The 13306-nt window shown below is 51.1% G+C and overlaps 1 protein-coding gene across 3 annotated transcripts in view; it reads right to left on the bottom strand.

The window, feature by feature from the left end:
• Positions 1 to 8218: 8218 nt before the first annotated feature.
• The window catches only part of Cttn (cortactin), a 33044-nt gene continuing 27956 nt past the window's right edge, over positions 8219 to 13306 (bottom strand). For all 3 annotated transcript variants that reach the window (XM_021166829.2, XM_021166830.2, XM_029479594.2), the window contains 4 exons: positions 12553 to 12642; positions 11310 to 11475; positions 10495 to 10566; positions 8219 to 9593 (listed from right to left, as the gene is read on the bottom strand). In XM_021166829.2, the coding sequence (XP_021022488.1) occupies positions 9457 to 9593; positions 10495 to 10566; positions 11310 to 11475; positions 12553 to 12642 (465 nt within the window). In that variant the 3' untranslated portion in view covers positions 8219 to 9456. The remainder of the gene's footprint in view (positions 9594 to 10494; positions 10567 to 11309; positions 11476 to 12552; positions 12643 to 13306) is intronic.

Here is a 13306-nt window from a genome sequence, read left to right as displayed (position 1 = left end):
AGGCTGTGCTACAACCAGCAGGCTGTGGACTCACTGGTCACAGGATTTAGGCAGGGTAGGTCCCCATAATCCCAGAAGCTGAATCACGGAATACAGAGGGGCACCTTCTTCCTAGTGTTAGCATTGCACCCACACAAGGCATGTGCCCGAGGGTCAAGAGTCCAAAGGTGAGACTGGACACTGCCCATAGGCACTGGGTGAGATGCCCAGGTATCCTAGGGACACAACCGGGACACAACCTGGAGTCAACTCAGCAGCTCTCTTAGCTGTTCATGGAAATCAAGCCACCCTGATGTTGCCCAGAACTGAGGGAGTGTGGAGAATGCACTGTATAAAGGCATTGGCATAAGCAGAGTGCAGCCTGGACACAGCAGGGTGCCCTCCAGGAGTGTGTACCAGCTACAGGGCAGAGCCTTACTCCAGGGCACTTCAGTCTCAGTGTGGAACTAAGTCCTGCCTGAGTCATGGAAAGGAGAGTCCCAGTTTACTGTGCAACCTCCCTGGCCAGGTTCACCTGGAAGGGAGAAGCCACAGATGCCCTAGGAATAGGCCACTTGGTCAGAGTCCGCACCTGATGACAGGGTCATGACCTCTTCCTTTCTCCTTCCTGAGTCATTAATGCAATTCAGGGATTCTGGAAGCTCAGTACTGCCCAGGATCACAGTCCACACCAGTTTATAGAGAAGAGAAGAAGACTGGAATCAGAAACAGACCACTCTAACTTCCTTACCTGTCTGTGGTCAAGATTGCCATACACAGGGACCCTGACCTTCAAATAGAGGACCTAAAAGAAAAAAGCACCTTGGCTAGCTGTAGCATTGACTGTTCCCTGAGAACTGTCGCAAGCTTACGTCCCTTTTATAGGTGCAGGAACTGAGGCTCAGACATGTAGATGCCATGTGGACAGGATCTCCAAAGGCCCAGTCCTCAACATGGGCGCACACAACTGCCACTCACAACTAGGAACTACCTGCAGTCTCTGGTGTTTTTCTCTGATGCCCACGGTGGTGACCTGGGTGCTAGTCCACCACAGTGGCTTTTCTTCCACAGCTCCCTCTACTGGTGAGAAGAAGGCTTTTGCCTTTCTGCCCCTTCCAGATCGCAAGTGTGACAGGAAGTCAGAGCTGAGGAGGACAGGGGCAGCCGTAAGCATAGACCCACTGCCCTGAAGCCAGGAAGGAAGCCAGAACAGGACAGCTGCAGACCTCCCTGGCTGTGGAGCACACCCTCTGAGCCAGCTCAAAGCAAACCCTCCACTTTCAAGCAAGAATCTGTGAACTGTGACTGCGAAGACCCCATCAGAGACAACAAGCGTGCAACAGCTCTAAGGAAACCCTATGACCTGAATCCTTCCGTCTCCACCGCAGTCTCCTCCCTCCCCTTGAGCCAGCTTTTTGGGAGAGAGGGACACTCGCTGGACCGTGTGGCTGCTCCTCTCCATTAAGGGGAAGGAGACAACAGAAGCTGAGAGCATGAGAGACAAGCCTGGTTTGTTTACAGCAGGTACATGGAGACTGTTGCCCTGCCAGTCTTCAGCCATGTGCAGGAAGGCAGGCTCGAGAACATCTGACAGGAGGTGCATTCTGGGAACCAGGAAACCAGAACAGTTAGTGATGCTGGGCTCGTCGCACTGGGTTTAAGGGTCATCCCCTCACTAGGTGCACACTGGAACATAGAAGAGGTACCCACAGCCTGCCCTTCTTCCCACCCTGACAGCATCTGTCCTATAGCCCTTGGTCCTGGATGTTTTCTTCATTTTCCACTCTGAGACTGTTCTCATAGCTACAGTATCCCTGACTCCTCATGGAGATGTCTTGTCTTGAACAATACTTTCTGGGATGGCATGGCTATCCCAGAAACTCAAGAGTGACTGTGGTCACCTACAGGGGACTTCCATGAGATTGTGTCCCCAATGGTCACTATCTGGAGAGGGTGTTTCCTGATTCTTCTGCATCTTGTTCAAAGAACTGAAGAAGCACAAACAAATGGAGAGAGAGCAGGGGCTTTATTTGGAAGCAAAGCTCTGTACAGAAAAGAAGCAGTGGGCAAGAGGGTGTGAGGGCCCTCCCTGGTCATAGCTGGGCTTTCTTCTGTGGATCCAAGGGGAGGAAGTGGCTGCCAGGTGTGGGGTATGGGTAGTTTTCCATTTGTTTTTATTTTGGGGGTGGGGTATTCAAGACAGGGTTTCTCTGTGTAGCCCTGGCTGTCCTGGAACTCGCCATGTAGACCAGGCTGGCCTTGAATTTATAGAGATCCACTGGCCTCTGCCTCTGAGTGCAAGGACCAAAGGCTTGCATCACTCATCGTACCTGGATGTTTTTCCATTTTGTTTAACAAGTTTGGGTTATGTAAGTCTTAGTCTCTGTTCACTTTCCCTCCCGTGATGCATCTGGATTTAACATGTGTTCATCGATACACATAGGCATAAGATGGGAACTAGGGGGTTTTCCCTGAAAGTTCACTCTGAGGACACATTTGGCCATGCATTCATCCAAAACCAGTCCAGGATGGATCTGCACACTGCCTCTAGGTCCCAGATGTGTTCCATGATGTTTGACCCCCAAAAGAGATGTGTGGCTCATGCCTCATGGGTACCCCAGGAGGTTTCAACGGAGTGCACCGCACCCTGCCCTACACCCCCGGACATATTAGCAGTTAAAGGATCCTGAAGGGAGATAACCAGCAACATAACCAACTGGAAGCCACTGTTCCCTGGGAGAGACCCCTCACCCTCAATTCCTCAAGTGATCCCCTAGCCCATGCTCCTGCAATGGCTCTTCCCCAACACTCTGCTAGTGACTCCTTGTCCAGGTCAGAAACCCCAGTTAAAACCACTGGCTTACCAAGCTGAGCTTGGGTGGACTGTTTCTTTGATCTGTGGTTGGCCTCCCACCTTGCTATGGCCTTCATGGCTTGGGATTGACCTTCACACAACAAAGACAGATAGACAGAGAGAGGGGAGTGAAGGAGGGAGAGAGGGAGGAAGGGAAGAAGGGAGGGAGGGAAGGAGGGGGAGGGAGGGAGGGAGGGAGGGAGGGAGAGAGAGAGAGAGAGAGAGAGAGAGAGAGAGAGAGAGATTGGGTGGGCCATATGAGCTGAAGGAGATGACCCAGCAATAGCTGGGAAACAGCATATTTTCTGTATATGGCCTGAATGAGGAGGAGGGCTAGCTAACCTCAGTCCTGGGTCTCTGTAGCAGACTGTCGGGTGGCTATCATCCAGGAGGAGGATGCTATGGTTGATGTATGGTTTCCACACGCATTGTCAACACCCACACACAGGATGCTGCTTTGCTAATCCCGAGCCTGGCCCAGGAAAGGTCTTACCCTTCCAATGGGTCTGAGGCACTGAGGTCCTTGACATGGCTGTGCTCATGATAATAATACACATTCACTCAGGACTTCATCCATTATCTATACTGTCTAGGGTGAACAGACATTCCTTCTGGGAGATCCCAGGAAAGTTACTGCAACAGTTGGTGCTTAGACAGGGACCAAACAACAAAACAGAGATGCACTCTGAACGTACATAGGCATTGTGCGTGCCCTGGGTGATGAGATACAACTGAAGTTAAGCTAAGGATGGAGTGTCCACAGGCCAATCATGACACGGCCGTCTTTGTTCATGTGCCATTCAATGACTTCTTCCTGTGGATGTGGCTACACATCCCTAGCTGTCATCACAAGGTGAAGTGTTGAAGTGTCTGGGGGTGAGGAGCAGGGTAGTTGTCTTCCTCTGTGTCACCACACAAAATGGCACACCTCCTTCATGAATGGAGTCTGCCACATGAGTACAGAGAAGCCCCTGAGCAGCTGGCAGACTGGAGAATACATTGTGACCCATGAAGTGATTCAGACAGAACAGGACTGTGAGTTTGGATGAAGGGACATGCAACCAAGGCTGAGTTGTCAGCCAAAGGCATTGCCTCTGTGTAAGGAGGGATCATGAAGAGGAGAGGTATGTGAACACTGTCCTCCACACTAGATTCTGACCCCCCAGGGTGGGGGTGGGGGTGGGGGTGGAGATGTTGACTACTGTGTCTTAAGGCTAGAGGATCAGAAAAGACATGTAACAAATTATATCTTTGCAAAGAAGCTTGTGGGGTACCACAAGCTGGAGTTATGAATCAATTGGTATAGTCCCAGCATTCAGGGCCACCAGAATGTTCCAGAGTCATCTGATGAGGACATGACCCTTCCCCATGCTGCATTACCTTCCTAGGGAGAAAGAGCACACTCATCCCAAGTATGGAAAGCACAGACAGGACAAAGAATCCAAGGCCAGCTTAGTGAAATGAATGGGTTTTGTCTGAGTTACTTTTCTGTTGCTATGATAAAGCACCATAGTCAAAGCAACTTATAGAAGGAATGTTTTATTTTGGCTTACAGTTCTAGAAGGGTGGGTCCATCATGGTGAAAGGCAGGTCAGCAGGCAGTAGGCATGGTGGCTGGAGCAGACAGCTGAGCTCATGTCTTCAACACAAGCACAAAGCAGAGAGTGAAATGGAAACGAGAGTGAGGCTTTATAACTTCAAGGCCAACTGCCAGTGACACACTTCTCCATCAGGGCTATACCACCCAAACTGCGCCACCAACTGGGAACCAAGTGTCCCGAACCTGAACCTATAGAGGACATTTGTCATCCAAACCATGGTCTGTCACAGTTACAGGACATGTGTAGCTATACCACCCAAAGATCAGCTCAATCTGGCTTTTCCCTGTCGTGTCCTGGTCCTTCCCTTTTGGAATAAGAATGTCTGCTCTCTCCATTTATATGATGGAAATATGTACATTGTTTTTAATTTTATAGAAGATCTCATTTAAAAGACTTTGGACTCTTAAAGTTTTGAAAAATTTTAAGACTTTTTTTTTTTTTTAAATGGACTTCATTTTGAGATAAACATGAGACCTGGGAACAAAAGATAGAAGGTTATGGTTTGAAAGTGATGTGTTTGGGTGTCCAGTTGACAAGGGATGGGGTGTGATGGTTAGATTTAACTGTCAACTTGATCCTGTAAATGTTACAGCTCTGGGGGGAAAGGTATCCTGACAGTCGAGAGCCAAGGAATACCACAAAGTCACATCACACAACAAACCTCACACAAGAGATTTATTGGACAAGACACAGGAGGGTGCTGCCTCTGCTTTGGAGAGAAGCAGCAGAAAACTAAACAGGAGGCAGGCTTATATAGGGTTTCTTGAACACAGTTTTTCAGGGTAGATTTCCAAGGTGGGGATTGGTGGAATTCCATGTCCTGAGCTAGTGGAGAGCCCAGGGTTTTGGTAAATTTTCAAATCCAGAAGTGATCTTAGATCTTTTATTCTACAGACCCAACTTAAATTCACCTGGGAATAGTATTGGTGAGGGATTGTCTACATTGGATTGAACTATGGACATGTCTATGGGAACTGTATTGAGTTAATTGATGTAAGAAGACCCAGCCCACTGTGGGCAGGACTATTCCCTAGACAGGGGCTTCTGAACTGTTTAAGAGTGGAGAAACCCAGCTAAGTACAAGCAAGCAAGTGGGGTAGCGGGGGCAGAGAGAAGCAGAGAATAGGATGGTGGGAAGATGAATAAAAGAAGAAAAGGGAAAAGCTTGGACATCTGGTGCTCAGGAGAAATAGATAAACACACTGGGATATCTTATCTCTAGGGTCCATCCAGGAACTTTAGTAGTTCTTGCTCACTCTGGTCTCACTCTGCCATCCAGGCTGGTCTTGACCTTAGGAGCTCAAACCATTGTCAGACCTTAGGCTTGCACATGCTCACAAAGATCTCACCCTCCAGAGGATCAGATGATGAGTGCAAGCACCTGATTAGAGACAGGAGGCCATATGCACCCCTTCTTTCCACTCAGGAAGTTGGAGCTATTAAGGTAGTGAATCTGCCAAACAAAGGAGGAACACAGTGGGTGACCTGTCAGGGGAGCCCCAGGAAAGCTGCCATCCACACCCCAGCCCATCCCCAGAGCCTCTCCCTCCTGCCAGAGCATCCTCTCCTTTGTAGTGGCCACATGGAGACTGGAGTTGGCAATAGCAGAACCAAGCCCTAACAGGGCAGAGCTATCCCTCGGCCACCTCATTTTCTGGCCTTAGCATTGAAGACACCAGACCTACCAGACACAGCTGTCTTCAGTCTGTGCACATCAGAGCTTACACAATGGCCGGCAGTGACTAACTTCAGAACTCCCCAGAAGCCACTGCCCTTCCCTTTGTGGTACCAGTCATTCAGCAGAACTGAGTCTCCACCTTCATGCCCCAGCAGCTCAGAGCATACTACTGTCCAGGAATCCACCTCCACACTTCACACATTCCTCTGGCCAAAAGTGGCTGGTAGGTGCACCTGACCTTCAGATGGCTAGTGAATGACTTTGTGTGCTGGTAAGACTCACACTCAGCGCCTGTGAATGCCAAGCCATACCCCTAAGCCCATTTAAGAGGAAAGCCAGCTTGACAGGAAACATGCGTACTGACTCATGACCAGAAACAGAGCTATCTACGATATCCTGTTCCTGATGGGCCTCTGTCCCTGCCCCACTCACGGGCAGAGGGGACTAGCAGTGGTCACATCTTTACGTTTCTGTCACCCCATCTCTGCCCACCCTCCAATCATGTGAAAGCCACCTTGAGTCCCTAAACTGGCAGCAATCTCAAGGGCAGAAAGCTCTCTACTGTAAGAGGGGTGGGAGCCCTGCAGTGGGAGAAGAGTGTGACCCTTGGGTTTAGATCCTGCAAGCCACACTGGCAGAATTCTACTTAGAGCCTGGAGGCAATGCAGGGCTGGCTGCCATACCCAGGGGTCGCTGAAGGAACTTTTGACTGGAGGGTCACATTGGAACAGAAGCAGGAACCACAGGAGGGAATCAGGTTCCCACAGACAGGCCAGACGACCCCACCATCAGTTCCCAGCAGGTGATAGTCCAGGTGAGGCAGGACAAAGGGCAAGCCAGGGCAGCACGGGCCACTTTTCTAGTTCTCTAACTACAGAGTGACTGCATTCTCAGACGGAGCCAGCCCTCCAGGGATAGACTGGGAGTGAAAGTCTTGCCAAGGAACAAAGCCAAGTGTATGTCTGGGCAGCCCGATGGATGAGGCCACAGCTGGCTGCAGATATCAGAAGCCATCCTGGGCACATCAGGCCCAGGACCCTGGTGCTGGGGACTCCTGACTCTACCAGACCAGCAGTGTGTCAAGACTTGAGAAAGGAAGCAGCCACAGCTAAGAGGTGTGTCTCTGGGCCTGTCCCCATCATGGGTACCATCCAGCTCTGTAAATAAATGCCAGTGTGGAGGCAGATCAGGGGCAGCAAGAACAGCTTGCACTGACATCCTGGATCCCCCTCGCTCTGCACACCTGCCTGGGAGTTGCCTGAGGAACAGCTTGCTTGCTACTGAGAACCATAGAGCAGGCTGTCAGGATCAGTGTCCAGCTCTGCCAATGGGCAAGTACCAATGGTTTGGTTACCCCTTCATCTGCTTGCTGCTTCTCTGCTACCCCTGGCTGGCTCAGCAAGGCCCAAGAGCCTGTCCAGGGCCACTGTTGCCTTCTTTGCTGCTGAATAGTAAGTATCCTGAAGAAATGACACCTACAGCTATAGCCATTAGGATTCATCTAAAGGCTAATTCAGAACTATTCGGAACTCTGTGTGTGTGTGTGTGTGTGTGTGTGTGTGTAATGTTTAAAGAGGTCAGAGACCAACCTCAGATATTCCTCAGTAGCTGTCCATTTTGTTCACAAGACAAGCTCTCTCAGTAAAACTGTATCACACCAGACTAAGCTGGCTGGCCACTGAGTCTCTGGAGAGGTGGCCTCTGATCTCCACCTCCCCGGAACTGGGATTATAAAAAAAAGTCATAGCGCATCTGGCTTTTTAAAACTCATGTGTATGCATATGGGTTTGTATGTGGGTATGCCCTTGTGTGTGCCGGTGCCTACAAGAACCAGATCAGAGACAAAGGCATGGGATCCCCTGAAGCTGAGGTTACAGGTAGTTATGCGTGGCCCAACATGGGTGATGGGAACTGAACTCAGCTCCTCTTCAAGAACAATGCAGGGTCTTTGCCATCGAGACATCTATCCAGCTCTCCCAATCCTGCCCTTCACTCCCTGCACCAGTTGACAAAGGACACCTAAGCTAGGGCTCCTGGGAACTTGGCCCAATGCCATTTTCAAATCAAAACACGGAGACCAAGCACTGCAGGAGACCACACAGCAAATGGATCAAAAAAAGTTTATTCTGAATATTTAATTTAAAAAAATTCCATACCTATGAAGTGTGCTACAGAATTCCAGATGATAATTCATATAGAAAACCCAACCTAACAATGGAAAGGCAAGGATTCTGCAGGAAAGCACACGGGGAGAAAACGGGCATCGATCCCAGAGGCGGGGACTCGTCTACAAAGACATACTGTTTGCCTGACTGTGCATAACCAGAGTGGCCCAGGCTCCTTGTGTCTCAGACACTTGAAAGCATCTTAGGGACAGTTGCTCAAGGAAGCTGGGGAGGCACCCAGGTGGGAGCATCAGTTCACTTGGTCCTGTTTTCAGCCACATCAATCTATCAGCTGACTATAACTGAACGTATTTGGCAAAGAGAACACAGCTCCCCATAGGGAGCGTGCTTCTGGAAGCTTGCAGGAAGAAGCTATCTATCTGCCTGCCTAGCCAAGTGGCTAGGCACACACAGCTCATTGCAGGCTGTTCAGGGGTCATGAGCAGGTCCAAGACCCCCTCCCCAAGCTTCCCATGTTGCAGGCCAAGCCCAGGATAAGCCACTAGCACATCTCTGAGATGCACTTTGTGCTATAGGCCTTGAATGCGATGGGAGAAGGTAACACTTCAGGGCAAGGCAGGAGAAAGGGCCAGCCAGGACTGGGGTGTCAGGGGAGGTACAGAGATGAGGAGACAGAGTAAAAGAAGCTTGGGGTCCTGGCTTAAGTGGTCAGGACTGACAGATAGGACTTCCCTCAGTGTCAACGCTCTGGGACCTCACTTCCCTTTGGTCCCCTTTCCTCTTCTTCCAAACACTGGACCCCAGAGAGCCTCCTCACTGAGTGGCCACTCCAGGAGCACTGTCTCCATCCTGGAACCCGACTACAATGGGGGTGGGGGTGAGTACAAGGCCACATGTACCGCCAACCTCAGGAGAAGTACAACCCCTGAAGTGGCTACATACCACAGTCAGCTTGGCAAAACTAAAACACCTGGGATGGCTGCAAGTAATCACCCATGTCCTCTGTGAACATGATCATCAGACATTAGCAAATCCTGTGGCAGGACATGCCCCGAAGCATCAGCAGACGTATTAAATATAAAGTCAATATGAATATTCCCCTCCCCACCTTCGGAAAAAGAACAAAAACAGAAACGGAAGCAGAAACCAACTCAAACACACGCAGATGCTCTGTAGTGTGAACCCTGTGCTGGTGCTGGTAGGCTCTGGGTGGCAGCCCTACTGCCGCAGCTCCACATAGTTGGCCGGGAAGAGCCCGTATCTGCCCTTGCACACCCCACGCCACCAGCCATCGTCAATCATTTCTATGTTGGTGATGATGTCATCAGGGTCAAAGGAGATCTCATCATCGCCAGCTAGGGAAGGAGAGCAGAAAGAGACTCAGATGGGATTGTCACCTGACCAGGGGGAAGACAACAAGATTGAGACTAAGATACCCACCCGGCAGGGGAGAGGGATATGGAGAGGGCCTTCACTGTTAGATACAATGGAGGGATATGGAGAGGGCCTTTACTGTTAGATACAATGGAGGGCAATGGAGAGGGCTGCTGGAGAGCTGCTAAGGTTATACATGAAAATCTAGACTCTAGAGCATCGTGAGATGATGGCCCAAAAGTCACAGCACCCATGTGTGTACAGGAAATACATGCCAGGTCTCTGTTTAGGAAAAGAAGGGACTAGTGGACCTCTCTATCTGAGCCTGGGGCCTGAGAACTCGAGGGAGTCCCAGCCATGCATCCTATAAGACAGTGGTCAAGTAATAAGGGAGGAATAGAGGAATGGAAGTGCTGACGTGACAGAGAGGGGCCACACTGGTTCTAAGTCCTCCTGTGTGTGGCATCTTCACTGGAGAGTGGGGTATGCTCCTGTAGAACCGTGTCCCCAACCTGCACAGTGGGTCTGTGACTAAGGGGGCTCTGCACCTTTAGATCCCCAAGGATTCAGATGAGAGACAGGCACAGACAGGGGCATCTCTGACATCATCCCAGGTAACACCTCTAACTTCAAGATACACTGTAGAAAGTGTACCCAGACAAAGTAAAATCCACCTAAGGTGTCAAGCACTGGAAAAACTGAGACACGATTGTGTAATCCTGGGAGTTCAAGGTCAGACTGGGTAACAGGCCCTGGTTCAAAACTAAGCACACAACAGTCCTGAATTCCTTCCCAGAACTGGTCTCAGGAGGGGTGTGGCTGGGAACTTCACCCCGGGTAGGTAGGAACATGTGTGCCCGCAGGCCACTGTCAGTGCCTTACCAGCCTGGTAGTCATACAGGGCGATGGCTGTGATGCCCAGGTCACTCTCATACCCATCGTAGGTGTCATCCTCTGTAAGAAAGCAGAACTGCTGAGTGATGGCCAGGCCCTGCAAACACACTGCCCAAGGACTGATGGGAAACTTGCTCTTCACATCAGCTGGGTTCCTATGTGGCAGGTATTGGGATGGAGGGACCAGATACCTCCTAGAAACAAAAAGACTTAGCTGGGTGCTTGTGGTACATGTCTTTATTGGGAGTCAGAGGTAGGTGGATCTCTGAGTTCAAGGCCAGCCACACCTGCAGAGTGAGTTCTAGGACAGTCAGAGCTACATAGAGAAATCCTATCTCCACAAAAGGGGAGGAGGGTATCACTTATAAGACATTTTCTTATTTAGTGATTGATGGGGAGGGCTCAACCCATGTGGGTGGTACCATCCCTGGGCTAGTGATGCTGAGTTCCATAAGCAAGCAGGCTGAGCAAGCCAGTAAGCAGCATTCCTCCCCTCCGTGGCCTCTGCATCAGTTCCGGCCTCCAGATTCCTGCCCTGTTGGAGTTCCTGACTCCCTTCAGTAATGGACAGTGATGTGGACTTGTAAGCTGAATAAACCCTTTTTTCCCCAACTGCTTTGGTCATTGTGTTTCATCACATCAGTAGAAAACCTGACTTTCTCTGATCCAGGGGGTGACACAGAATGCACATTCCTGGAAAATCAGATAGCAGGCCAACCTGTGCTCTCTGAGGAGCACACTGGGGGCGGGGGCTTCTTAGGAACCCTCCCTTCCCTGGGCATGGCTAGAGTAGGGTCCAGTACCTGCTTGGTAGTGGCCAGGAGCCTCTGTGGTCTCGTACACGGGCTCTGATGTATAAGTCAGGCCTTGCTGGCTGCTAGCCTCAGGAACGCCTACAGCCTCGATGCTGTACTCGGGCTCAGGTTCGCTACCTCGGTAGCTCGGCTCAGCCTTGAACGGAGCTGCATCCTAGGGAGGGACACAGGCATCTCTTACACTATCACCACAGACAGAAGAGCCCCATTCACAAGTGACCTTCATGGTCAGACAAAACAAGGCAAAAATGGAAGCTTCATGCACAGGGAGTGGGGGCGAAAGCTTCCTGTGGAGGGCAGCCAGGCAGAGCAACCTGCCACAGCCCAAGGAGATCACTCAGGGCCAGGAGCAGTCCCATGTGGCAAGATGGTGGCAGGCAGAGCCTGCTGCAATGCTAACTGTCCGTTCCTGTTGTGGTGGCTCAGCACTGGACCCTGTCCCATCTTCCCACTTAGGTACTTTAGGTACTTCCCTTGGCTCCTGGGCCCAGCTGATCTGCCAGACACAGGACCTGTCCCTGTCCCCAGCCTCAACAAAGAGCCAGTGTTCCAACACTTGGCCCAGCAGGAGGTGTGACTAAGTAGACATGCCTCTGTTGGTTGGGCCACTTGCTACAAGGCCACATCCACTGAGAAGTCTCACAGGGGAAGGCTGACTGCCATGCAGAGCAAGTAACAAAGGTGTTCAAAGACAAAAAATCCTAGTGGTGAACAGGTCGTGGTCCCTGTCCACACTAGAAGACACGAGCAATCTTATCTAGCTGAAGGGTAGAACATGAGGACTGGCTGGGATCCGTGGGATGTGGCTGTGGGCACAGGGGCTTTACTTCAGTGAGGGAGCCCTGAGTCTAGGCAGAGTATGGGAGACTCGAGGCAGGAAGGAAGCAAGGATTCCACAGAGCTTCATGTGAGGAGGCCACTAGGACCAGAGAACAAGATGCTCAAGGGACTAGGAAAGAACACTGTCTTAGGGCCACCTCTGCCACTCTCCTTAGGGAGAGTTCATTCCAGAGGGAGCACGGTCAGGACAACCAAAATACTGAGCATGCAGCACCGACTGAACTCCCAGAAGCCACAGGGAGAGGAAGGCCATAGTGCTTTGGGCTGGCCAAAGGTGAGAATAGCCAACCTGGGGGTGTGGGGGGAGCACCATGCTCCAGGAACACAGAAGAGGAGGGTGTCAGGAGTCTGAAAGAGTCTAGGGCAGTCAACTGGCCATGTGACTACCCACCTCATAGATGGGGCTGGAGGGTGGTCTGTCTTCAACTGGTTGAGGACTAGGGGATGCAGGGGGCGTCTGTTTCTTGGCTCTGGCTTGCTCCTAAGACAGGACAGCAAACCATGATTAGTCAGACAACCTGAAAGTCAAGCCTACCACCCAAGTGAGAGAGAGACTTGGTGCCTGCTGGAAGAATAGAAAGCATTGACTACTGGGTCTCAAGGACTCCAGCCTGTGGTACTCCTGTGTCACACGGTGGGAAGATGCACTTAGATGAGCAGTGGACAGAGACACTGGGCAGAGGTGGCATCAAGCAGCCATTCCACCTGGCCCTTAGCCCATCTCCCAACTTGGGGCTCTGAGCCAAAGCTGCCATGGGCGCAGAGTTTCAGGGACCTTGGAGTGATAGATATTTTCTACACGTGGGGGAGACATGGCCCCTGAGGGCTGACAGGTGGTCTGACCCCCCCCCCCAATGGAGCATCCCCGGGCAAAATCCTGGCTCCCAGGACTGCAACAGAACACTAAACAGAAGACAGGAACAGAGGCAGTGAGTGGGCCCATGTCACCCCAAAGTCTCCACAAGAGGGAAATGAACTAGAACTAAGGGAACAATGAGGAAAGTGGAGGGTGTGTGAGGGAGGTGGCCACAAGCCAAAGGGCCAAGGCAGCTAAAGAAGCTGAAGGCAGCAATGAGATCTGCCCAAAGCCTCCAGGACCACAGTGGGGCAACATCCCTCAGGCCCCCTGGTCTTCAGGGCTGTGG

Source organism: Mus caroli, unplaced genomic scaffold (genome assembly GCF_978045245.1).
Source record: "Mus caroli unplaced genomic scaffold, Mus_caroli_1 scaffold_8, whole genome shotgun sequence".
Taxonomy (NCBI): domain Eukaryota; kingdom Metazoa; phylum Chordata; class Mammalia; order Rodentia; family Muridae; genus Mus; species Mus caroli.
The sequence above is the reverse complement of the archived record's forward strand: the minus strand, read 5'-3'. Positions and strand labels throughout refer to the sequence as shown.